Below are 25817 nucleotides of genomic sequence, written 5' to 3' on the forward strand. Positions count from 1 at the left end.
CACACACAGACACTTGTCGGGGCCCCCGAAACCCCTTTCAGTCATGCTGGTCATCACCCGGTACCCTCGGAATAATTATGGACACCAATACCCTTCGTACTTTATATCGATCTTCGCCTCTGGACCATTCCGGAGTTCCTCTTCATGTCCGAGAACTCATCCGGGACTCTGAACAACCTTCTGTAACCACCATAATGACTCAACTATACTTATATTGTCACCAAACATTAAGTGTGTAGACCCTGCGGGCTCGAGAACTATGCAGACATGATCGAGACATCTCTACGGTCAATAACCAATAGCGGGACCTAGATGCCCATATTAGTTCCTACATATTCTATGAAGATCTTATCGGTCTAACCACGATCTCAAGGATTCAGCTAATCCCGTATGCAGTTCCCTTTGTCTATCGGTATGTTACTTGCCCGAGATTCGATCATTGGTATCCCCATACCTAGTTCAATCTCGTTACCAGCAAGTCTCTTTACTCGTTCTGTAATACAAGATCCCGTGGCTAACCCATTAGTCACATTGCTTGGAAGCTTACTATGATGTTGTATTACCGAGTGGGCCCTGAGATACCTCTCGAGTGACAAATCCCAGTCTTGATCCATGCCAACTCAACATACACCCTCGGAGATGCCTGTAGAGCACCTTAGTCACCCAGTTATGTTGCGACGTTTAGTACACACAAGGTACTCCTTCGATTTCAGTGAGTTGCATGATCTCATGGTCATAGGAACATATACTTGACATGCAGAAAATGATAGCAATAAACTTGACACGTTCATATGCTACGTTTATAGTTTGGGTCTTGTCCATCACATCATTCTCCTAATGATGTGATCCCATTATCAAATGGCAACTCATGTCTATGGTTAGGAAACCTTAACCAGCTTTGATCAACGAGCTAGTCTAGTAGAGGCTCACTAGGGACACATTGTTGTCTATGTATCCACACATGTATCTGAGTTTTCGATCAATACAATTTCACCATGGATAATAAATGATTATCATGAACAGGGAAATATGATAATAACCAATTTACTATTGCCTCTAGGACATATTTCCAACATTCACCTCGGCGATCCGCAAGATCAGAGATGGGAAGATTCATTGAACCAATTTTCAAGGCTGACGGCCGAAGACGAAGAACAATTCAGAAGAACCAAGGAACGACCCCAACTTGAAGAGTGGTTCAGGAGGCTACTGGCGGTGTCCTGGACTAGGGGGTACTCACCATGCCTTCTGCCGACCAGGTGGATCGGGCCGAGGACCCCCATGGCGGTTAGCTGTTGGGCCACTTCGGGAGCCCATGACATATACGAGGAAGATTCCACAAGACTTGGTGATCAAGACAACGACTCCTCTCCGTAGACGTAGCCGACTAGGACTCTTGTTATCCTGGGCCTCTGCTACATTATATAAGCCGAGGCCAGGCTAGTCGATAGAGGATATTCATACATTCATCATCATTATACCCCTAGGGTTTACACCACAACTCACGATCTCGTGGTAGATCAACTCTGTACCTTGATACTCTCATAACATAAGCAAGAGCAGGACGTAGTGTTTTACCTCCTTTAAGAGGGCTTGAACCTGGGTAAAAACATCGTATCCTCTATCTCTTGTTACCCATCGATCCGATCTCACAGCTCGGGGCCCCCTACCCAAAGTCTGCCGGTTTTGACACCGATACCCATGTTGGCGGATGGTGCTAGCCGGTGTAGAGAGCCAACTTGCTGGGGTAGTCCCATCCGGTCCGGGTTGGTTCAACAAAGGGAGCTGGGTACCAGGGAAGCTAAATTGTGATTGTTATCCTTGGCGAACGAGTGTAGCGCAGGAAGCTTTTGAACTAGTGGTTTATCCAGCTAAGCATCATGCTAGATCATGGTGAGCTAAATAGAGATTCCATTCCATCTTTGTAATGAGAGTTTCCTTTCGAGCAGGGCAAGAGTTACAGGTGTGCTTTCCAACTATTCGTGCTTCTTTGTATCTCCCCTTTTTTTTAACATAACCACTTTCAAACCGTTGACAGTGAGTATTCTTCTAATAGTTCACTTAGCTTATATTTTATGTTTCAAATAGTTCCATTAACTACCGGACTAAAGCTTGTCGCTCAGTTGGTTCTTGAAGTAGCTTGCTTCACTCTCGTTTTGTGTTTCACATAGTTCGCTTAACTTCTAGGTTGTAGTTGCCCCTTATAGACTTGCACATAAATGTCCTGGGTGCTAGGTTGCCCTGGTCGGCCAAAGATGGAAATACAAAATGATCATCGTTATCTGTCATTGGTGAATATACAGGGCAGATACAAACACATTACGAACACAATGACTTGCAAACCATTCAAAGAAACATCCATGAAATAGCTCACTTAACTTCCTAATTATGTTTCAAATAGTTTGTTTAGCTTCTCGGTTTGTGTTAGTCTCTCTGCCAATTGGTGCAATGGGTCTTCTAGTTGATATTAAGCTAATAAAAATGCTTGTTGTTATTTCTTAGACTTGGTTCAAGAGTTGCGGTTACTTAAAATTTACTGCTTATCTTTAAAATATACATACATGTATCTTATTGTTTATGCTCCTATCTTATAATTTTGATCATTGCTTTTAAAAAAATAGACAAGTGAATGCTAGTAAAAGTATGTGTTGTAAAAACTACGACTAAATGAGACTTCCTCTTCCTTAAAATTCTTGCTGTGATAATAGTTACCCCATTCAAAACTCTTGCACCATTTTACCTCTTTTCATATTTTGAAATTGTTGCCACCCAGGCTACTATGTATGAACTATGTAGGTGGATCACATACGTACCATGAGTAAAAATTATGACAGCAGATATAGATACACATACATGACCACCTAAATGGCAACAAATTTTGCAAACAAATATTTTCTCTGTTCTAAAATAAAAGACGTTTTGGCAGGTTGACTTATAACATATCTAAACCTCTTATACTAAAGAATGAGGAGGCAGTAGAAAAGAGGCAACTAGTGTCACAAATGAGAAGAAACCAAATGTGGCAAAAATATTCAATGGGTTAACTAGTGTCGCGACAAATTGGTAAATTTATGTGGTAAAATGTGCAGTTTACACTCAATTTTTTTTTGAATAGTAGACAGTGTCTTCGCCTAACCAGTCTAAATATAGTTTTTATATTAACATAATTTACTTCATAATTAATTCTTATGGGGACCGTTGCTGCTGCACGTCCCATTCAATGTTGTGCTTGAGGACAAAGCTCTAATGTGTGTTGTGCTTGAGGACAAAGCTCTAATGTGTGTTGTGCTTGAGGACAAAGCTCTAATTTGTTGTGCCTTGTGTGCACCTTTCACGTGGTGAATTCTCCCCATCAACGCTGCATCTGTTTGCTGCGGTGCGCCACCGCTCCGAGCCGGCCCCTCCGGTGCACAGCGATGCCAATAACGATATCTTATCTTCTTATCCTGTCATCAGAGGAGGACCACCGTTGTTTGGCAATTCACAATCGTTCATTTGCGTTGCTAGGGGGATGCTGCTCGTGGCGCCACAAGCTTTTCGATCAATCTAGGTGCCTGTCACTTTCTTCGACAATGATATTCGCACTCATATACATGCTATCACACATGTGAGTAGGCTCATGAGCATCATACATTTGAGGTTGTTTGGCTGAAATTTTCACAACCATTGGACATTTGGATAGACATCCAATCACATGCTAATATATTTTCTTTATTTTAGAATGCAAGACACTTTGTCGAGGAAATCTTAACATTAAAAACCTGATAATTTTAAGGATGACAAAACGAATGTCTTCAAGCATCTTGATTATAGAAGACCAGATAAGTTTGGCTCGGATAACACTTACTGTGTGTAAGATGAGCATGTCATAATTGAGGGAAGGAGAGCGTAGATATTTCATTGTATGGACAATTGTTTTTTCGATGCGGCTGGGTCTAGGTTCAGAAAATTCTCCCCATTATATTTGTGTTAGTTCGGAAGGACTACCAAACATATCTTGAACCAGCATCGGCCGTTTTCAAATCAATGAAATGAAACCAAAAGAAATACTCTGAGCGGACACGTGCTTATATATATTAGAAGCAATTATTAAATGGAGCGCTAGAGACCTCCATGGCTCCATTAGCCCTGTCCCGTTGAAAGAGGTACATGGGCAATCGGCTGCTACAACCTTTTGACGTATAGCTTTCATGTATCCTTCAATATTATTCAAGAGATTTACATGACAAGTTCAGAGTATGAATACATGCATGCGTACGAATTGAAGAATGAGTTGATATGGCCCAATGCATTCATATGTAGATGACGGAGACAACTTTAGAAATGCTAGTTTTAACATGTTTTGAATTATTAATGGGGTTATTTCATGCTCCATACGTGAGAAGGATCTTCCGTAACTTTGATCGGCTGTCTTCATTAATTTGTCTGTTCAAGTAACTAACTTGAGGTGTTTTGATAATAGTATATCCTAATGGGCTGATCATAGGCACGATGTGTATGTGCTGTTAGTTCAATTGTTACTGTATGCGTGCTGCAGCTTTTAATATCAACCGTCGACGCCAGTACAATGGATCCCCTTACTTCCACTCAATTTCACTGGAAAAAATAGCGCACTATAGCTTGTAGAAAATTGTCTCGCTAAATTGATCAGTGTATAATATCTCAGCTAATAGCACATTGTAGCGTGCTATAACACACTAATAACATATTTTCAGAGACATCGCTATTTTGTGTAGCGCGATATTTTTTTTCCTTGCTCAATTCTCTTATTAAATCGCAAATCTGCAGGTGAAATCGGCACGCATGGCGCCGGCACCTTCCTATGTCCAGAGCTTGCAAACCTGCAAACAGCTACCAAAACAGGACACCGTCACCAGACCAGCAGGATTTGTTAGGGTATCTTCAAGACGGGCCCATAAATCTCCTGTAATCGTTCGGACAGCGCTATTTAGATCGCGGAAACCATTCAACGCCGACATGTATCGGTCCGCGGGATGATGCGGACGCGATTTCTCCCGCAAATGTAAGACAAACGCGGGGGAGGTTTGCAGGACTCGGGACCGATCCCAAACCCGCTTCTGACCACCCTAACCCACCAAAAACCCGTCACCCGCCCCTCCCGCGCTTTCCTTCCGATGCACGTGCCGCTTACTGCGCCGCATTCATGCCGGCCCAGAGCACGTGGAGGTCAACATTGATGCTGCGATGTGACTGGGGAGGCAGGGAGGACGGCGCTGACCGACGCGACCTTTCAGCAGTCGCCGCTTCAATGCGGATGCAGGTTCGCGAGGAACCAACTCCGGCCGCTGCGCCGCATTGAAGCAGCTGACCGGCCCTTCGCCTAGGCCTCGCCGCGGCTATTTAAGTCGTGAGCCGGAGTTGCACAGAGATGCACCACCCCCTCCCCGAGCACCGGCCCCCTCCCCTCCGCCGTCTTGGGGCCCGAGCCCCTCCCTCCCCCTCTTCGACCCAAGCTCCGGCGATGTCGATGTCGTGGTGCTCCTTGCCCACAGGCGGAGTAGGCGCAAGCTCCTCCTCCGGTGGTTCTAGGCGTTGCCGCAGACGCTCTATGGGCCCGTCTGCGTCCACGGCGGTCGACTCCTCCGCCAAGGATGAGATCATCATCTCCTCTATGACGAGGAGGACCAGGCGCCGCCGCAGAAGCCACTACAGCAGCCGCCCTGCGTCCTCAAGGAGGCCGTCAGATCGAGTTAATGACGGAGCGGTCGCTCCGTGAGATGAGGCCATCACCAGGCGCGCGTGAAGGAGGAGCCGGCCTCCCCGTTGCGCCACCGCGTCAAGACCGAGCCGTCATCCACGCTCCTGCTGGTGAAGGAAGAGGCACGCTCGCCCCGGCATAACAACGCCGTCCAGATCAGACGCCGCGTGAAGGAGGATCCGGCCTTGCCCCCGGACCACCATGGCGTCCAGATCAAACGCCGCGTAAAGGAGGAGCCTACGTCCCGACCAAGCAACCGGTACAGCCGCATTGACGCGCCGTTGTCGCTGCCGAGCCGCCACCGCCTTGCCAACAAGGTGGAGCTGCTGCCCACGATCAAGAAGGCGCAGGGCCGCCTCGTCCACTACCTCGGTGGTCCCTCGAGCTCGAGGGCCGTCGTGTCTGACGCGGAGCGCGTGGCTCGGCAGCAGTAGAGGTATGACCGGCACAATGCTAGTCGCCGCTCCGCGTTCGCCAAGAGCGATGTGGCGCTGGACTGGGTCCGCAACGATCTAGGCCTCGCCACCGCATGGCCACACGACCGCTCCGTGACCACCGCGGAGACGGCCGCCAGGCGTCGCCACCGCCTTGACGGCGAGTTCGCCAAGAGCGACGAGGAGTGGTCGCTTATTGACTGCTCCACCAATGACGGTCACGTCAAGGCCGCCGCCAGGGCTCCGAAGGCCACACCGGCAGTGGCCGCGGCGGCACTCTGCATGGCGCAACAGGAGGCGGAGCGGCTCCTCCGCGAGTGGCAAGCAACCACCAGACAAGGCTGCCGTGGCCCTTCGGCGTCGTACCGCTGCCGGAGGGACCACAGCGACGGCGACGGCAGTGCGGCAGGGCAGGGTGGCCACGCATACGAGGTGGTTTTCCGGTATAAGGTTTAAATATTTGTTTTCTAGTTTTTTAGTTAAACGGTCAAAATATTGACCTTTTTTATGTAAATTATATCAGAACTTGAATGAAATCCGTCCGGTTTGATCGAATTTCGTGAGATTGGTTCAAATTGTTGGCCGAATGTATGCAGATAGCGTTGGATGTCGTCCTCCCACATTCGTGACCGTGGACTGATTCCCTATTCACGGACGAATGCGAAAGAAAATTTACAGATTGCCGTTGGAGATGCCCTTAGATCAATGCCAAGTAATTCATGCATCGACTAAGCGATTCATGCATCGAGACGTGTATTCATCCTCCACTAGTTAACCACCTAGGTTTCTTCTCCATGGTAGCTCCAGCCAACAATCGTAGTCTCCTTGAGGAATTTATGATCCGGTCATGCAGGCCATTTACAAGGCAGGCGAGCTCCCGTCCTACGGCTGAGGCGGTGCCGGCGCCGTGCGTTTTAGTTACACACGCACGCTGACAGCTAAGCTGGCCGGCGCGAGCAGCCTGAGCGCCGATCTTCCGGCATAGTTACAGGTTTTGTTTTCGAGAGTGGTTTTTCAGTACCAGTTCGTTGAGATCTGTGCCAGCTCCTATACCTCCTGTTTGATTAGCATGCCACATATATACAGCTCTTTAAAAAAGAAACAAGGAATGGCTAGACTTGCTAGCGTGTTGGTGTCTCAAGCAACAGGAGGAAAGTAGCAAAAGGTTGTTTACTTTTTACTATTCAGTAGGATCTTCTGTGAGCAATGCGTCTGCTCTAGTATTTCACAAAAATGATGTTCCACGAGATATAGGAGAGGCCACATGGCTTCGTTAGATAAACAATCTGAGTCCTTCAAAAAATTTCTGCATGTTGGCTTGTCGAGGGAGCACATGCAACAGAAAGACCGTGCCATTTACCTAGCTGTTGTTCTTCGGTATCAGGCACGACTGATTTCTCATCTTCCATATTATAGACTGAAAGGCTTCATAATAATGACACTGAAGGACAAACTAGCGAGAGAGCAATACTCAAGGATATACTTCTAATAAAGGGGAGAAGGTGCAAGATTTGAACCTGAAACTGTAGTGAATCGGTGCCGTTTCTGTTCATTTTTTTCCTTGCACAAATAAATTTGTTAATTCTACTTCCAGTAACAATACGGAGCTGTTAGGTATATATCATGCTATCTGGTATTGCTTATTTTGTGATTAGCTGTGAAATGGTAGTTTAGTAAACTAGCAAACTACTGACTCTTGTAGCAATTACCATGTACAGGCTACTGAGTTTGAACAATGGTTTTTTAGAGTATATAGTGGCATCCTAGTTTGTGCCCTGTACTGCATCAGCTAAATGTATTATATTAGCATGTCTAATTATGTAATGTAGCCAACAATCGCCTTCTTAATTCGAATAAAAAAGGTGGGTTGTACATTGCTTATGAAGATTGAACAACACATTCGCATCTGATGTATTATGTCCTCCCTTCATATGGTACTGTATTTGACATTGAAAATTCCTATCCATTGTACGTGTTACTTATCAACTTATCAGCATTTGGTCTTAGAACAATATTTTTAGCACATGTCTATGAAACAACAAGTGTGCCGTTCTCATTTATAGGACATTTTTTTCACTTTGATGTTAGAGTGACTTTTGTTGTGCTATATAAAACAACCCTATTGATCTCGATACCACCTGGATACATAGAGCTAGGAAGTGGAGACTTCTGGTTTGGTTGTAAACATACGAAGGTCCCTACCATATGTGAAAAGAAGGAAAGGACGGTATTGGCTGATGCACCTCTTTCCTTTCATGATGTTATAGTTTGAACGGTTGCTCCTGGGTTTGTGATTCATTGTTCTATACTTAGGAACATTCCTTTGAGCATGAACATTTGTCAACTCATAGAAATGTTCTATTCTTCATACCACGATTTTATAGAAAGTGCTTGCACATTTTTTTTTCAGTTTACTAGCTGGTTCTTATCACGAGTGCACCCTCTGCTCGTATGGGAAATTCTATATATCCATTATTAATATAATATTCCTCTAGGCAGATTCTGGATAAATCCGATGTATCATATAACTTTTCTTTTATGTTGACTATTGTGTTTTTAGTTTTTACCACAAACTTCAAAAGGGATACATGATACTGCCACTTTACTAATGAACCATGTGAATGGCATACTTTTGTTGCAAATCTTCTCATTAGATGCCCTTTTATTTACTTTGTAATCATATTCGGGTGGTGGCCTTTAGTGTGCTCCTTCATTTGGCTTCTAATAAATCTTTCACTTTGCATGGTCAAGTCTTGCATCAACTCAGAAACAGAAACTTCGATAAACACGCCATTATATATACTTACTCAAAAGATATGGATATTATTTAGGACAGTTTAGCGGCAGCTCATACTACACATGGGAGTCTGCCTACACCATGTATGAATTGTGATCAATGCATTGCGAATGGACTGTACATTCATGGTTGGCCCACTTTCGCTAGCCAACCAGTTCATTCTTTGTGTAGCAAGGATTTATTTGCTATTGACTGCCACTAATTAGTACCATGTTGCTCCCTATCATATCCTATGGCTAGAAAAGGTAGAGTAATTAGGCCACTGGCATAGAGAGGTGTACTACATAGGTCCCCATGATCAGCCATACAAGATTTAGGACTTATATTTTGCACCCAAGATACAAAAGAGCTCTTACTCTTGTGAGATCAAGAAAAGCGAAACTAGCATAGCAGAAAAGTCCACTCGTGTAGGAAGTGGTTCAGTCTTTTGAGGTATTTAGATGCGATTGTTTCTTTGCTTTTGTGGTCTGTTTTATGTGCATTGAATTTTCTTCTTCTAGCAATTAGGGTACCGTGGGGACGCGAGTGCTAGGTGCTGCTGCTGAATGCTCTTCTCCTTTGCATGTGCTACTGAAGTTGCTTAACAGCTAAGCTTGCTTCTCTGTTATCATGCTTTCTTGTGGCTCATGTACTCTGTAGTGAGCAAATGTTTGTGCCAACGTGAAACCACTGTAAAATTGCTGACTGAGATTTCTCTGGGGGACTGTTGCAAGTCTGTAGCATTTTGGGCTAAAAAGTTTGACCAAATCATGGTGAAAAACACATTGGCTGCGGAGCCTAAAGTTATTTACATGGTTCTGCGACCTACTAAATAATATGATTGTTTCCTTTATTCTATAATTGTACCTCACCAGGCCCCTGGGTTATCTCTGCTTTATTTCTGTATATGTCATTTGTTTCTGTCCAAATTTTATTAAATTTCACCATAAACAATTCTTTTGCATTCCCGAGTATCCGCCGATTTAACCTTCACATCTGATGTTTGCCCGTATGTATATGTCATTTCAGCCGGTGGCAGTTTACATTTTTACGAGCAAGGCTTCAAAGTTGATGAATGATGAAGCCAGGCAAGATTTTTTTTTCAAGTTCTGAGAGTCTACTTGGAAGTTGACAATACATGCTATGCCTCTATTCAGGCATGGGTCCTATTAATAATAAAGCAGGAACCATGGTGGTTGGATACAATGCAATACTTCGATGGTTGGCCGAATCAATCCATCCCTTGAATGCAAAGTATACTTCTATAATTTCCTTCAATTTATATGGGCAAACATTCTCACTTCACTAGCTTGTCGATTAAGAGGAATGAGTGGGTGGCCAGCTGCAAACTCTAGATGGCAATATCAAGACCTATCTTATTCAGATTTATGTTAGTTTCTTGATTTTATTTTTTCCAATGGATGGATATTAATAGTTTTTATATCATCTATTATCTAGCTCTGCTCCCTCTACTTTATGAGTGAACACTACTGAGCTATTTCTGTTAAGTGCACTTTTTTTAACATTTGATACTTATCTGGGCTGCAAAAGCACGTTTAAAAGTCCATCTGCAAGATTTGTGCGCACAGGACGGCAGAGGAGGCGCGCCAAGGGCGCGCCCCCACCACTAGTGCAACACCAATGGTCAGAGGAACACGGGGCCATGTGGATGCAGCCTACTCAAAGCATTATTGGTTTGATGCCAAAAGTTGGCATGCCAAAATTTGGCTAGAGATTGGTTGCTTGTCAATTTTCGCTGTCAATCTCACAAAAGATTATTAATTGTTGGCAACTTTTAATTTTACCAAATAGTTGGCTTGTCAAACATTGGTAATGTCAAATGTTGGTAGCAAACCATGTTCTCAATACGCATGCATGCATGTACGGCTTATGAGTCGTCCCATCCACACCAACCCTAGTGCCAGGCCTATACTGCAAGCTACAGCTTAGTACTACTAGTCCTGCATGTCTCTGCAAATGGCCTGCTAAATTAACCTGACACCGCAATTGACCTGCTACTGACTATTCAACAGTAGGGGGTGTCGGGGCACCCAAGTGCTATGGCACCTTTTCGTTTCGACTAATTAATAACATAATTAAGGCAGATGAAAAAGAGCCTTTGCATTGAAACCGACTGTAGATTTTGAGAGCAACAACATGCATACAGTAATAACATTACTCCACTATAGAGGATATGCAGTTAAAGTTCTCTTTCAAGTTTGCCCAGAAATATTGACAGAAACTAATTAGAATTTTCTATAACACTGAAGATTTTATTGCTTTGAGTAAATTGCAGTATTTACCATATAAAGTTTATGTAATACTGATTCTAAATTTTTTCTCAAAACTTACCAAATTCAAAAGATATTGTCAAAACTTACCAGATTTTAAGAATACTGTCACAACTTACCAATTTTAAGATAATTTCCTCATTTTTAAATCTAGTTAGTGTCACAAAAAATTTCAAATAGGTAAATTTTGTCACTGTTATGCCAATATCTGATAATTTGTGACAAAATTTCTCAAATCTGGTAAGTAGTGTCTTAAAAGCTTATTATATGGTATCTCTAAAAATATATTGTATCATAATTCAATCTAATATAGTATGATTTCAATTTTATTACACTAGTATATACATATAATTTGACTAATTATTGGTCAAATTTCATAAATTTTGACTTAAGACAAAGCTAATGTGACATGTAAAAATAACCGGAGGGAGTATATCAGTAACCCTATTGAAGGTTGCCATATATTAATTCTCTACATCCCAAGAATACAAGTAAATCCAGGATTGTCCAAAATCAAACTATTTTGAGTAGTTGGAGAGGAACTATTTTGAGTACTTGGAATATTGGAGAGGAACCACTTGACAAAAGAGTTTGCCTGCCCTCTCCCACAGCGCAGCCTCACAGATCTCCCCCAAATGCCCCACAAAACCACATCCTAATCCTCCAAGTATATTGGAAATCTAAGAGAAAGGGAGATAGGAGTTATCTATGTGTGGGAGGAGGATGATGGCCGCCGAGAAGATGGTCGGAGGCGGCTCGCGCGTGGAGTGCACCCTGTTAAAGCGCTCTCCACGCCTTTTGGGCTCGCACGCGGGACCTCTCTGTCGGTTGCCTTAGGCGCGAGGCAGGTTGCCTCGTTGGCGCTTGCCTAGCCCGCATGGATAGATGGTGCCAGCCGGTCTGAGAGAGCCAACAGCCTGGGGTAATCCCACCTGGTCAGGGCCGATTGGATAGAGGCAGCAGGGTACTAGGGAAGCCCAAGCGTGATTGTTATCCTTGGCAAAAGAACAAAGCTTAGAAAGCTTTTGAACTAGGGGTTTATCTAGTTAAGCAGCATCCAGAGCTAAATAGGGATTCCATTTCCAGCTTTGCAATGAGAGTTTCCTTTAGAGCACGACAAGAGTTTTAGGTGTGCTTCCAAACTATTCGTAGTGCTTTGTGTCTACCTTTTTTTATATAACCACTTTCGGACCATTGATGACGGGTATTCTTCCAATAGTTCACTTAGCTTACATTTTATGTTTCAAATAATTCGCTTAACTTCCAGGCTACAGTTGGTCGCTCAGTTGGTTTCTTCAAGTAGCTTACTTCACTTCCATTTATGTTTCACGTAGTTCGCTTAATTTCCGGGTTGTAGTTGGCCCTTATAGACTTGCATGTCAATGTCTCGGCTGTTGGGTTGCCTTGGCCGGCCAAAGAAGGCCATGGGAACAATCATTATTATCTGTCATTGGAAAATATACAGGGCGGATACAAACACATTATGAACATAATCACTTGTTGACCAGTCCAAGAAACATCCTTGAGATAGCTCACTTACTTTTTAGTTATGTTTCAAATAGTTCGCTTAGTTTCTGGGTTGGTGTTGGTCTCTGCGCCAATTGGCGCAGTGAGACATCTAGTTGATATTAACCAATGTCTGTTGTCATTTGTAACACTTGGTTCAAGAGTTGTGGCTACTTAAAATTTGCTGCTTATCTTCAAAAGATACATACATGTATTTTACTGTTTATAATCCTATCTTATAATTTTCACCATTGCTTTTTTTACAAATAGACAAGTGAATGTTAGTAAAAATCTGTGTTGTAAAAACTACAAGTAAATGAGACGTCCGCTTCCTTAAAATTCTTGTTGTGATAATAGTTACCCCATTCAAATATCTTGCCACATTTTACCTCTTTGAGATAAATTGTTGCCACCCAGGCTGCTATGTATGAGCTATGTAAGTGGATCACATACCATGAGTAAAAATCATGAGAGCAGACACCTAAGTGGCAACAAATTATGCAAACAAATATTTCCTTTGTTCTAAAACATAAGACGTTTTGGCAGATCTACTTAGCATACCAAAAACGTCTTATATTAAAAACGAAGTAGTAGAAGAGAGGCAAGTAGTGTCACAAATACGAAGAAACCAAATGTGGCAAAATATTCAATGGGGTAGCTAGTGTCGCGAAAAATTGGTAAATTTTATGGGGTAAAATGTGTAGTTTACTCTCAAACTATTTTCCATAGTAGATAGTGTCGTCACCTAACCATTCTAAATATACTTTTTATATCAACAGAATTTACTTCATAATTAATTTTCATGGGGACCGTTGCTGCTCGCGTGTCCCATTCATGTTGTGCTCGAGGACAAAGCTCTAATCTGCGTTGTGCTTGAGGACAAAGCTCTGCTTTGACATGCCGCGCGAGTACCTTGCACGTGGTGGACTCCCCCATCAACGCTTCGTCTGCTTGCCGCAGTGTGCCTCTCCCGACCGGCCCCTCCGGTACACAACGATGCCAACAACGATATCTTATCCCGCCATTAGAGGAGGACCACCGTTGTCTACGATTCTCGATCATTAATTTCGGTTGCTAGGGGCGATGTTGCTCATGGCGCCACAAGCTTTACGATAAATCTTGGTGCCTCTCACCTTCTTAGACAGTGATATCTGCCCCCATATACATGCTATCACACATGTGAGTAGGCCCATCAGCATCACACATTTGAGGTTATTTGGCTGAAATTTTCACAACCATATGTTTGTTCTTTATGCATTGCACATTTGGATGGACATTCAATCCCATGCTAATATATTTTCTTTATTTTAGAATGTAAGACAATTTATGGAGGAATTTTAACACTAAAAACCTAATAATTTTATGAGTGACAAAGCGAATATCTTCAAACATCTTGATTAAAGAAGACTGGATAGGTTTGGCTCAGTTAACACTTACTGTGTGTAAGTTGAGCATGTCATAATTGAGAGAAGGAAAGAATTAATTTTCAATATAAAATGGACAATTGTTCTTTGGATGTGGTTGGGTCTAGGTTCAGAAAAAATCCCCCATTATATTTGTGTTAGTTCGGAAGGACTACTGATCATATGTTGGACCAGCATCAGCTATTTTCAAATCAATGAAATGAAAAAAAAAATCCCGGCCGGACACGCGCTTATATTAGAGGCGATTATTAAATGAGACTCCATTAGCCCTGTGCCATTGAAAGAGGCACATGGGCAATCAGTTGCCACAACCTTTTGACGTATAGCTTTCATGTCTCCTTCGATATTATTCGAGAGGTTTACATGATCGATTGAGAGTGGATACGTGCGTACGAATCAAAGAATGAGTAGATCTGGCCCAAAGCATTCATATGTGATTATGTAGACAGCTTTAGAAATGCTAATTTCAACATGTTTTGAATTGGTAATGGGCTTATTTCATGCTCATCCATACGTGAGAAGGATCTTACTAGCTACCTTTGTCATGGTTTATTAGTCCCTTTGTAGTTTGGGTCAAAGTTTGACCACATATTTCACTAACAAAATCCCAATGCATGTCACAAAAAATTATATTGCTGGATTTGTATTTGAATTCAAATGATATTATTTTCGCTGCGTATAATTAATATTTTATTAGTTAAAATCATGGTCAAAATATGACCCAAAATACGAGGGGACTAATAAACCAGGACAGTGGTACTCCCTCCGGTTTATTTGGCTCATCTGATTTTCTTGGTGTTTTCATATTATAAGTCTTATTTTCACTTCTTCCCACCACATGTTCACATTCCAAGATCCATTAAATTGATGCATGCAAGGATTAAAAAGAAACCAACCAATGCATGTAACCATCCCTACTCATTTAGTGGTCATTGTCCATGCATACACTGTAATTAATGCAGATTAAAGTTTAAGTAATTTTATAAACTACGAGATACAATCCTCCAGTAATCATCTACCTTGGTTGAAGAGATTTCACATTTAAACCCTATAAACCGGAAAGGAGGGAGTAGTAGGTAAGTTTGATCGAATGTCTTCATTAATCAAGTAACTAACTCGAGGTGTTTTGATAATATAATGTAATGTAACGATCATAGGCGCGATGTCTATGTGATGTTAGTTAGTGCTCCCACCATCATAGGATATGCAGTTAAAGTTTCAAGTTTGACCAGAAATATTGACAGAAACTAATTACAGTTTTTATGAATGAAGATTTTATTACTTTGAGTAAATGACAATATTTACCATATAAATAAGTTTTTGTAATACTACTTACCACATTTTAAAAATTCATCACAACTTACCAGATTTAAAAAATATTGTCACAACTTAGCAAATTTAAGATAATTTCTCCATTTTTAATCTAATATCTAGTGTCACAAATCTTTAAAACGGGTAAATTTTATCACAATTATGGCAAAATCTAATAAGTTGTGACTAAATTTCTCAAATCTAGTACGTAGTGTCTCAAAAGCTTTTTTATACGGTAAATAACATCATTTACCCTAATCTTTCTGCCCTAATTAATGTCAAGAAGTACATGATACCACACAATTCATTACAAGAAGGGTACTAGTTAAAGTGAAAATACTATAATTACAAGCTGGTGAGGAAGAAAACAATTCAAACAGAAATACTCACTCCGGTTATTTTTACATGTCACATTAGCTTTGCCTCAAGTTAAATTTTGTAAAATTTGACCAACCATTAGTCAAATTTTATGTGTTAGTATACAAAAGTTGTCTCAATAGATTCATAATTCAATCTAATATAATATTATATCAATTTTGTACACTAATATATACATATAATTTGACTAATTGTTGGTCAATTTCGTAAATTTTGACTTAAGACAAATCTAATGTAACAGGTAAAATAACCGGAGGGATTATATCAATAACCCTATTGAATGTTGCCATATATTAGTTCTCTCCATCCCAAGAATACAAGTAAATCTTGGATTATCCAAAATCAAACTATTTGGAGTAGTCGGAGAGGATCTATTTTGAGTAGTCGTTGGAGTAGTTGGAGAGGAACTACTTGACAAAAGGGTCCATCCACTGCAGCCTAACAACCAAAATCATGTGCTTGATAGTAGTTATAGTGAATACCATATAGCCCCCATAGAACCATTTTTTCTTGTCAAACAAATGGGTCATTACTGAGAACAACAAAAGAACAGGGCTAATCTCATACTGTTCAAATGGAGGGTGTGGATCATGCCGGACAAATAGATTTGCGATCTTTTCATTTGCGAAGAAACGCTTCCCATGGGGAAATAAAGGAAGGTACCATACAACCTTCACAGGACTACCAGCCTTCTTTTCTTCCTCCCCTTCAACTCTTCGCGCCCCCTTCTTGTATCGATATCGAGATATATGGCATATCGTGCATGTCTGCAAGTATTTGTGCTCGTCCTTGTAGATTATGCAGTCGCTAGAACAAGAGTTGTACTCCCTCCATTCCCTTATACAAGGCCACTATGAAAAATACATTTTGCATCTATACAAGACCACTAACTGTAATCGTGGTAAAATTTAATGATGTTTTCTTGTAGTAACAACTTGTTTAATACTTGCATTCATGTAGTCATAATGACATTGTGCTACTTTCTTCTTATTCCTTCCTTGCACGCACGCGGGCGTATTAATGATCCCGGTTAACAAAAAGAAAAGTTGGCTTGCAAAGTAGTCATTAAATTTTACCTTGATACCTGTAATTTGATTTTGTGGCCTTGTACAAGGGAATGGAGGGAGTACCTCTGTACTTCCAATCCCAGAGGACAAATGACCTTCTTTGCTTCATAAGTGCTCTAGGCAGCTTGTTATCTTTTGGGACAACTTCTGCAAGGAACTCGAACGCCTCATCGAAGCCTACGACGGGGAAATTGTACTTGGCCTTGATCCTCACGAGTTCAAGCGTCACAGCTAGAATGTTTGACTCATCGTTCACACAATAGGGATAGAGCCGAGTCTTCGAGTCTCGGACCAACTTCTGTCAGCGGGATCTTGCATCAACTACTTTCTCACATGTTCATCGTCTGGCATTTCATCTAGACCATTCAGATTGTTTCCCGCTTGATTCGGAACATCATCACCTTCTTCCTCACGATGAACTGCTACTTGTGAGTTGCGTTGGGATTTTCCCCGAAGGGGAGAGGAGATGCAGTACAGTAGAGATAAGTATTTCCCTCAGTGATAACCAAGGTTTATCGAACCAATAGGAGAGTCATGCAAATCCTCGTGGATAGCACCTGCACACACAAAAGTAAATACTTGCACCTAACACGGGCAAGAGGATTGTCAATCCCCTTGGACTCGTTACTTGCAAGGATTGAATCTTGTATAGATAGATGCATAAATTGAAAAGTAAATTAGAAGTAAATAAATTGCAGCAAAGTAAGTTTTTATAATATGATAAAAGTAGACCCAGGGGCTATAGTTTTCACTAGAGGCTTCTCTCTCGAACACATAGCATATGGTAGGTGAACAAATTACTCTTGGGCAATTGGTAGAAAAGCGCATAGTTATAATGTTATTCATGGCAATAATCATGTATATAGGCATCACGTCCGAGACAAGTAGACTGACTCATGCCTGCATCTACTACTATTACTCCACCAATCGACCGCTATCCTGCATGCATCTGTGGTTTAAGTTCATGAAAAATGAAGTAATGCCTTAAGCAAGATGACATGATGTAGACAAAGTAAACCCAACCAATATGAATAAACCCCATCGTTTTATCCTTAATGACAACAGTACAAATATGTGTCTTGTCTCCTACTATGTCACTGGGATATAGAGCACCGTAAGATTGAACCCATGACAAAGCACCTCTTCCGCTGAAGATAAATCTTGTAGGCCAAACCAAACGGATAGATTTGAGAGAAAAACAAAGTTATACCAATCATGCATAGTAAAGTTCAGAAAAGACTCAATTACTTTCAATGAATAATCTGATCATAAATCCACAATTCATTAAATCTCAACAAACACACCGCAAAAGAAGATTACATCAGATAAAACTCCAAGAATATCAAGGAGAGCATTGTATTGAAGATCAAAGAGAGAGAAGGAGTCATCTAGCTACTAGCTATGGACCCGTAGGTCTGTGGTAAACTACCCACACATCATCCGAAGGTGGAAAGGATGATGTAGAAGCCCTCCGTGATCGATTCCCCCGCCGGCAGAGTACCGGAAAAGGCCTCCATATGGGATCGCGGAAGAACAAAAGCTTGTGACGGCGGAAAAAGGTTTCAAGTGGGTCTCTATTGGTTTCCTAATAATGAGAACTTATAGAAGTGGAATTAGGTCAGACGAAGCTTCGAGGGGCCCAGAAGGCAATAGGGCGCGACCCCCCCAGGACGCGCCCATGTTGCCTTGCCGTCTCCTCGTTCATCCTCTGGTCTCCTCCCAAAGCTTCTAGGGTCTCTTTTGTCCAGAAAAAAATCATCAAAAAGTTTCATAGTGTTTGGACTTTGTTTGGTACTGATTTTTTGGAAAACAAAAACAAGCATAAAACAACAACTGACACTAGGCACTGGGTTAATAGGTTAGTCCCAAAAAATAATATAAAATAGCACAAAAATGCATGTAAAGTATTCAAGATTGATAATATAATAGCATGAAACAATAAAAATTTATAGATATGTTGGAGACATATCATGAACTTCTCGATTTGCTTCATATAGGGTCTTCATTAGCGACGATGATTCATGTCTTCTTTCGCCGGCATTCACGTCCACCTATGTCGCCTTGCCATGGCAAGTCCATCTTGTATAGCCAACCATGGAACCCTGACTATGAGGTGCTACTGCAAAGTAGAGGGCGTATACATAATTATGTTCTGGCAATTAACGGATGGATAACAGATCTTCTTATGTCCCACCTTCTTAAGGAAAACCTTGGCGGCCTTAAGGAACTTCGTCAAACCGTTGACGAATGTGAAAGTCACCTGAGGCTCATACACCCAACTTCAGTCATCCATCGATGCGCCTACGGCAAAACAACATCATATGACGACATTAAACAATCAATTCATGCATATATATACTTGGAGAAAACTATTAAATAATCAAATTGAGATTAATGAAAAAAATACCTCCATTAGTTGAGGAAAACGGTATATAAGGTTCCCTCTCCACAAATTCGGAGTGCACAAAGGAGGGAGAACAACCTACCATCACATACACAACAAATTGCAAATTACACTCAAGGATTCATACAACTATGAAACAAAACACAAGATCTAGATCTAGAGGAGAGAGAAGAGAGAAAAGAGGAGAGGAGGATAAATGCTAAAAATTAACAAAGGAGGAGAGGAGGGAGAGAGGCATTTACCTTGCAATAGATGAGGGGAATGTTCCTACAAAAATTTATTGGAGGATTTATGGTGGTTGGGAAAGAAATTTTGGGGTCATCTTCTACCTTCGCCTCAATTATCGGACTGGCCAGGCAAAGTGGCCCGCCACATATAAGTTGTTATATGTGATGGGCCGTGCAAAGGCGCCTGTCACATAAGAGTGGTGGGCTCGGGACTGAGAATCCACCCATCAGATATGGGATTGCATATGTGATGGGGCCCGTCACATATGTCTTTAAGCCCAAAATCGCACATGACCTTTTTGTGGTAGTGAGACCAAGTTAGCAATTTTAATTAGCAAAAGTTGAAGGGCCAAAATCATACTTTTCCCCAATCCAAATAGGTCCTGAGATGACCACAATAAGAAATCTCCCAAAATGTGGTAGAAGTTTGTTCTACTCTTCATTTTTTTTTCTTTATTTATTATGAGCTGACTACGAAACAACATTTTTTGAAAAAAAATTGACCTTAGGTTTCGAGGGCTTATCACATCCATTACTGGTTTTACGTGGACTTCCTTTTCTTTTCAGATAATGGTAAAAAAAACTCTGGTTCTTGTTTTTGATTTATAGTACAGAAGTAGGTGAGATCAGATTCAACTGCTTCGAGCCTTCTCCTTTGACAAGAAAAATTAGCCTCGTTATATGTCATCGCCTACTTAATTAGATCATCACATATAATTATGCATTCCCTTCTCATGGAAATATTCCTCCATAGCATAACCAAAATATGGGGCCAGAAACTAAAGAGGAGCCGAAACCGAAGTAGTGGCCGCTACTAAAACGGAATATTCCCAAGCGGCGCCAGTTACGGTTATGAATTTAACCCCATACCCCGATCGTATTGAGCATAGATACTTTGTGTTGTAACTGTATTTTTCTTTATGTTAGACATGTCTTATTTTGTTGAGTTATATTAGTTTAAAAGCGTAGGAAATTCAACATATTCCAGCCTATAACCTTCAGAAACTAGTGTGGGAACCAGAAACTCAACCCTGATCTCGGTCCTCGCGTCGCTCTGCCTCCATGACAAACATGGCCCATGCCCCCTTCCCCTCAGACCCACCCTTCTATTTCTGCCTATAAATACCAAGCCACGCTGATCACTTGGACAGCCAACGAGCAAAAGGAGCCATTTCTGCTTGCAATACTTAGTAGAGGAGATATGGCCCAGAGGACAATTTCATTGTGCCTAATCCTTGGCTTACTAGCCGCGGCAGCACCTGCCAATGCAACCAGCTTTGATTTCTATTACCTCATCCTAATGGTACGATACAGCATGCAGATGCTTATTTCCTGCATATGGATTGGTTATATTGCTATTTACTACTAGTACTTAGTATATTGTCTTGCTTAATATATAGGATTATACTCCCTCCATTCCTAAATATTTGTCTTTTTAGAGATTTCAAATGAACTACCACATACGGATGTATATAGACATATTTTAGAGTGTAGATTTACTCATTTTGCTCCGTATGTAGTCATTTGTTGAAATCTCTAGAAAGACAAATATATATATGCATGAGATATCTTGTTTGCCTTTCGTGAAGGATTCTTTCTGTAACTATATTATTTTTGTATTAACTATTTGTTTGCTAGTACTACTCATGAATTTTTTAGCTACTTTTATATAACACTAGGTAATTGCCGCCATGCGTTGCAGTGGGGACATAAATATTCTAGTAGTTCAACATCAATCAAGCAACATCGCCTCCATAGATGCATCACTCCACTGAACCATTGAATACCACTGCTCTACTCCCTCAGTCTCATAAGACGGAGGGAGTAGTAAAGAAATGAGAAAATAGTATACAAATTTCTAAACTGAATGCAGTAAGCATCAGTTTCACAAAGACACACCCAACCTTGAGCATTGTACTCAAGAACTAATTCATGTAGACGGTAGTAAGGATTGGCACTTTAAGAGGCCCATCTTAAGATTAATAAGACATAGTACAATAGAAAATGGTATACTATTGGTCATAGATCTTTCTCCATCCATTGGATGTTTTCTTCTTCTTCCTTCTCCTTCCATTTGTTCCCCCTGTTCTTCCTTTATCCATGCACACACTGGAAGCTATTCCTTGTTAAGGCAATGGAGAGGATGTCCTTCAGCTACTAAAACCAAAAGAAGCTTGTATACCGTTATTTACAGGATCAAAAAGATAGAACAGAACCTCGACGGAATAAGATAAATCAGTAGTGGAATAGTGTATACCAACTCCACCTATGGATGTAGAGATTACTTATCGTATTGTTGAATTCAATTTGGACTCATCAGAATACATCATCCACATTGGCATGCTTGTTCTTAAACACACTATCACTGCGCTTCAACAGAACATGCATTCTGTGTCATTAGATGAACATACATGGTCAGCCTAACACCATAGCATCCACACAAAATGCTGGAAGCATGCCCTTGCATATCTCGACAAATACATAAGCAACTTCCAGTCTTCCACCACAGAAATATTTCTTTCCTATAAGTACAGAAGAACTAAAGAGAATACTAAAATACTATATCTTACTACTCGGTTTAAATTACTTTGTTCCTCTGCTACAAAATAAACTATGTACACCTTAATTTATGTATATATAAGGATGGCAGGATGAACCATCAGTAAAACTCTAACCTGGCTGTAGTTAAGTTCAGCTTACAACATTCAGTTGTTGGCGCCGCCTCTCCTCGCAGCGCCGCTTCTTCTTCTTCCTCACTCAACTCTCTCCTTCCTTTGTCTTCTCTCAAGAACACACACACACACACACACACACACACACACACACACACACATATGATGAAAGCCAGGTGTCATGTTCTCCAAGCATTCCTCTTAATTGAGTGACTTCACATATACACAGGGTGTCATGTTCTTCTTCAGGTCAGAGGACGGCAAAATAAAATACTGCAGCGATGTAGATCAACCCACGTTCAATCTGTACGACTGACTTTGACAAGATCCTTGTGTGGCAGAGATCGTCGGTGAGGAAGAGAGTGTGGTGGGTGTGTATACGAGGTTCACAGATAGTTTGGGGACGAGGGCTGAATTATACACCTTGCGTTCTGTAGATGTTGCCTTACAGTTGTGTGCTTGTTAAGAATGGGTTTAGACATCCAGAACAAGAATTTCTCTACTTACAAATGCCATTAGGCTTAGGCTACATGTTCCGGCGACTTACAGACTTGCTGCAAAGACAATGCATGTATGCATAGAGCGCCTAAAAATCTGATTTGACACAATTAAGGTTGTGAATCGTTAATGCTAATCAACTGACCCAATCACTTCATACCAAGTGCATGGTCACAGAACTTCATACAAATGCCCACAGAACCTACATACCCTGTAGCAAAATCTTTGCCACACCTAAATAAACATTAATACATGGACAGAACAGAGGTGTAAGACAGAGCAGAAATCGTACGCCTCAGGTGAGACGGTGACGGGCGCTTGAGCTCGCGTTAAGAGAGGCTCGGCATGGACAGGACCTGGATTTGTCACCTCGCTGTCCTTCAGGAGCTCTGCGTCGTCCATGTTGGCAGGGACTCCGACTTGTCGGTGGCTGGAAGATCTCCGCCGCATCGGTGCGGGAGGATGCCTGGGGCACCGATGCGGGTGGTGCAGGTGGGTTGGACGGCGGGAGCTGATGGCGGGCTCGCAGCGACAGCTGGTGCTCAGCTCAGCTGGATCGCTTGAGGGTTGTGGCCGTGGAAGGGAAGAGGTTCGGCAGCGGGGATTTCTGGGGCGAGGGGATTCCAATCCATGCGCCGGAGGAGGCGGCGACCGGAGATTGGGCCGGTGGCGGCGGGCAGAGAAGGGCGCAGTATTTGTGTGTGTGTGTGTGTGTGTGTGTGTAGAACACTATTTTTCTTGTTAGACACCGGAGTATCTCTCAATCCGATATCTCACTCAGGTTATATTATTATTATTGACTCGTATCATAGATCATGCTCATGAACTGGCTTTGCAGTGGCCTGGAGCATACTGTGTGGACAGCGAGTACGGATGTTGCGTGCCCAAGTACGGATACCCAGCGGAGGATTTCTTCATCCAGAGCTTCACGACCTTCGACTTGTCGCTGAACAAAGCCGTCGTGAGATGCAATAGCGACAAACCATTCGACATTAACAAGGTCAACTAACATGAACACATTATTCAACATCTTCTTGTTTATGCATATGCATGCAGTAGCGCAGTAATCTTATAACCATGCATGAGCAGCTGGAGCCAATTGAAAACAACTTGAACCACTACTGGAGCAACATTCATTGCCCGCGCACCGACGGGACGAGCACCTGGAAGAGCGAGTGGCGCAGCTACGGCGTCTGCTCGGGCCTCAAGGAGGTGGACTACTTCAGGGCCGCACTCAACCTCCGCAAGAACGCCGACGTCCTCGGCGCTCTCGCCGAGCAGGGCATCAACCCGGACTACAGGCTGTACAGCACGGAGCACATCAAGTGGGCGGTGAACCAGAAGCTTGGAGTGATGCCTGGGGTGCAGTGCAGGGACGGGCCGTTCGGCAAGAAGCAGCTCTACCAGATCTACCTCTGCGTCGACAAGAACGGGGAGGCCTTCATCGACTGTCCCAAGCTGCCCAAACTGCAGTGCCCTGAGGAGGTCCTCTTTCACCCCTTCCACACGTGGATGCTCAACGCCACATCGCCTGCCAAGATCATGTTGCCCACCAAGGCTTGAGAGCCACCCGCCCAGCCGGCGCCTCACCTGAGAGTACGTACTACTGTGGCCTGGAGCATTATATCGTGCTTGTTGCTCCGGTGAATAAATAAATGGATGGTTGAATAAATAAAAGTGTATACGTGGTTGGGAGTTGCGACTTGTCATAAGAACATGACCGTCAAATCGCTTCTCTACTAGCTACTATGTATATACGTATCTATAATATTTGTAATACGTGAAGTATATGAATGAACAGCTTTATTATGTCGGGTGTTTAAGAAATTCTTTTATCTTGGTTCGTTCTAAATTTTTGTTCATGGCTGCTTCTGTTGTTGATATTAATTGGTTTCAAATTTAGTTTCCCGTAAGTTTGACTACATACAGTCTAGAAGTTATCATTTGTTTGTGCTTCAGTGCAAGCTTTTGTTCACTCTATATTTTCTTTTTTGTTTATTGTGGGTTCAACATTCGTTCACCCTGAGTAGCTCAAATCATTTGCATGCCACCGCCCATCAACTCCTATAAGAGTTGAAAGTTGTATTGTCGTGGCTGGTGATGTCACATACAACAACAACTTCTAAATAAATAAAAACCCACAACTCATCAAAAACAAAACAAAAATTAGCCGCACATTTTGCATGCCACCGCCCATCTAGCCACGCTCATGCTAGATCCGCGGCCGCCGTCCCTTTCGCCGGCTTCGGCCACAGTTGTGCTGCCCGCTACCTCCCGAGACGCTGCCTACGACCTGACCTGGGTGAAAGGACCGATGCCAACACAAAGGTGGGTGAATGGGTTGGCTCTATAATACTAAACCTAAGTTAGTTTTCGCTTCAAGTAATAGGCCAGTCCTAATACGAGACAGTGCAAAGATTCCACAACAACAACCACTTCGGATCAAGCTACCAAGTTTGGATGCTTGGTTCGATAGGCCTACCAAACTCGATCACTCGAAGTTCGGATGCGGGTACCGAACCCAAAAGTCCAACCTTTGCTGGATAAGTCACAAAGTAGATATGCAACAGAGATCTAGCAAGCCTATACAACAAATATATAAAGTATGATGCATGCCAAAGTAAGTCAGCAATATGCAATCAACATATCTAATAGAAATGATGAGGAACAAGGTAGATCAAGTAATGAGCATGATGGCAACCACACAATCAGCCACATATGCAGAAAGTAAAGGGGACACAGTGATTTTTTTACCAAAGTTCCCTCATAAGAGGTATGTCTTCATTGAGTACCCTAATCAAGCGTAGGAAGCAGTAAAACCTGCTCTTTCACTCACTTTCTTACTTGTGTGTGCCTCCTCTTTTAGTTAGTCGATGAAGCAGCAGGGAAGGGATAGATCACCCTCACAACACTTGCAAGCAAGACTCACAAGTCTTGGCTGCTTTGCAATGACGCCTTTTGAAAGCACATTTTCTCCCTTAATGGTTTTGGTAATTCATGTCAACATACATGTTGCTGGACTAACGCTTTAATCAAGCATATTTCAGGAATAGTTCAACCTAGGCTAGTAGATGGATGGAGATGTGGACCCCTCAAGCTACAAAGGACAA

The 25817-nt window shown here is 42.2% G+C and overlaps 1 protein-coding gene across 1 annotated transcript; it reads left to right on the plus strand.

Annotated features, from left to right (window-relative positions):
* Nucleotides 1-20677: 20677 nt before the first annotated feature.
* LOC119321198 (ribonuclease 1-like) lies at nt 20678-24534 on the plus strand. Its single transcript, XM_037594992.1, has 3 exons — nt 20678-20840; nt 23546-23707; nt 23797-24534. The coding sequence occupies exons 1-3, from the start codon at nt 20739-20741 to the stop codon at nt 24268-24270; spliced, it is 738 nt and encodes a 245-aa protein (XP_037450889.1). The 5' UTR covers nt 20678-20738; the 3' UTR covers nt 24271-24534.
* Nucleotides 24535-25817: the final 1283 nt, after the last annotated feature.

Source organism: Triticum dicoccoides, chromosome 1B (genome assembly GCF_002162155.2).
Source record: "Triticum dicoccoides isolate Atlit2015 ecotype Zavitan chromosome 1B, WEW_v2.0, whole genome shotgun sequence".
Lineage (NCBI taxonomy): Eukaryota > Viridiplantae > Streptophyta > Magnoliopsida > Poales > Poaceae > Triticum > Triticum dicoccoides.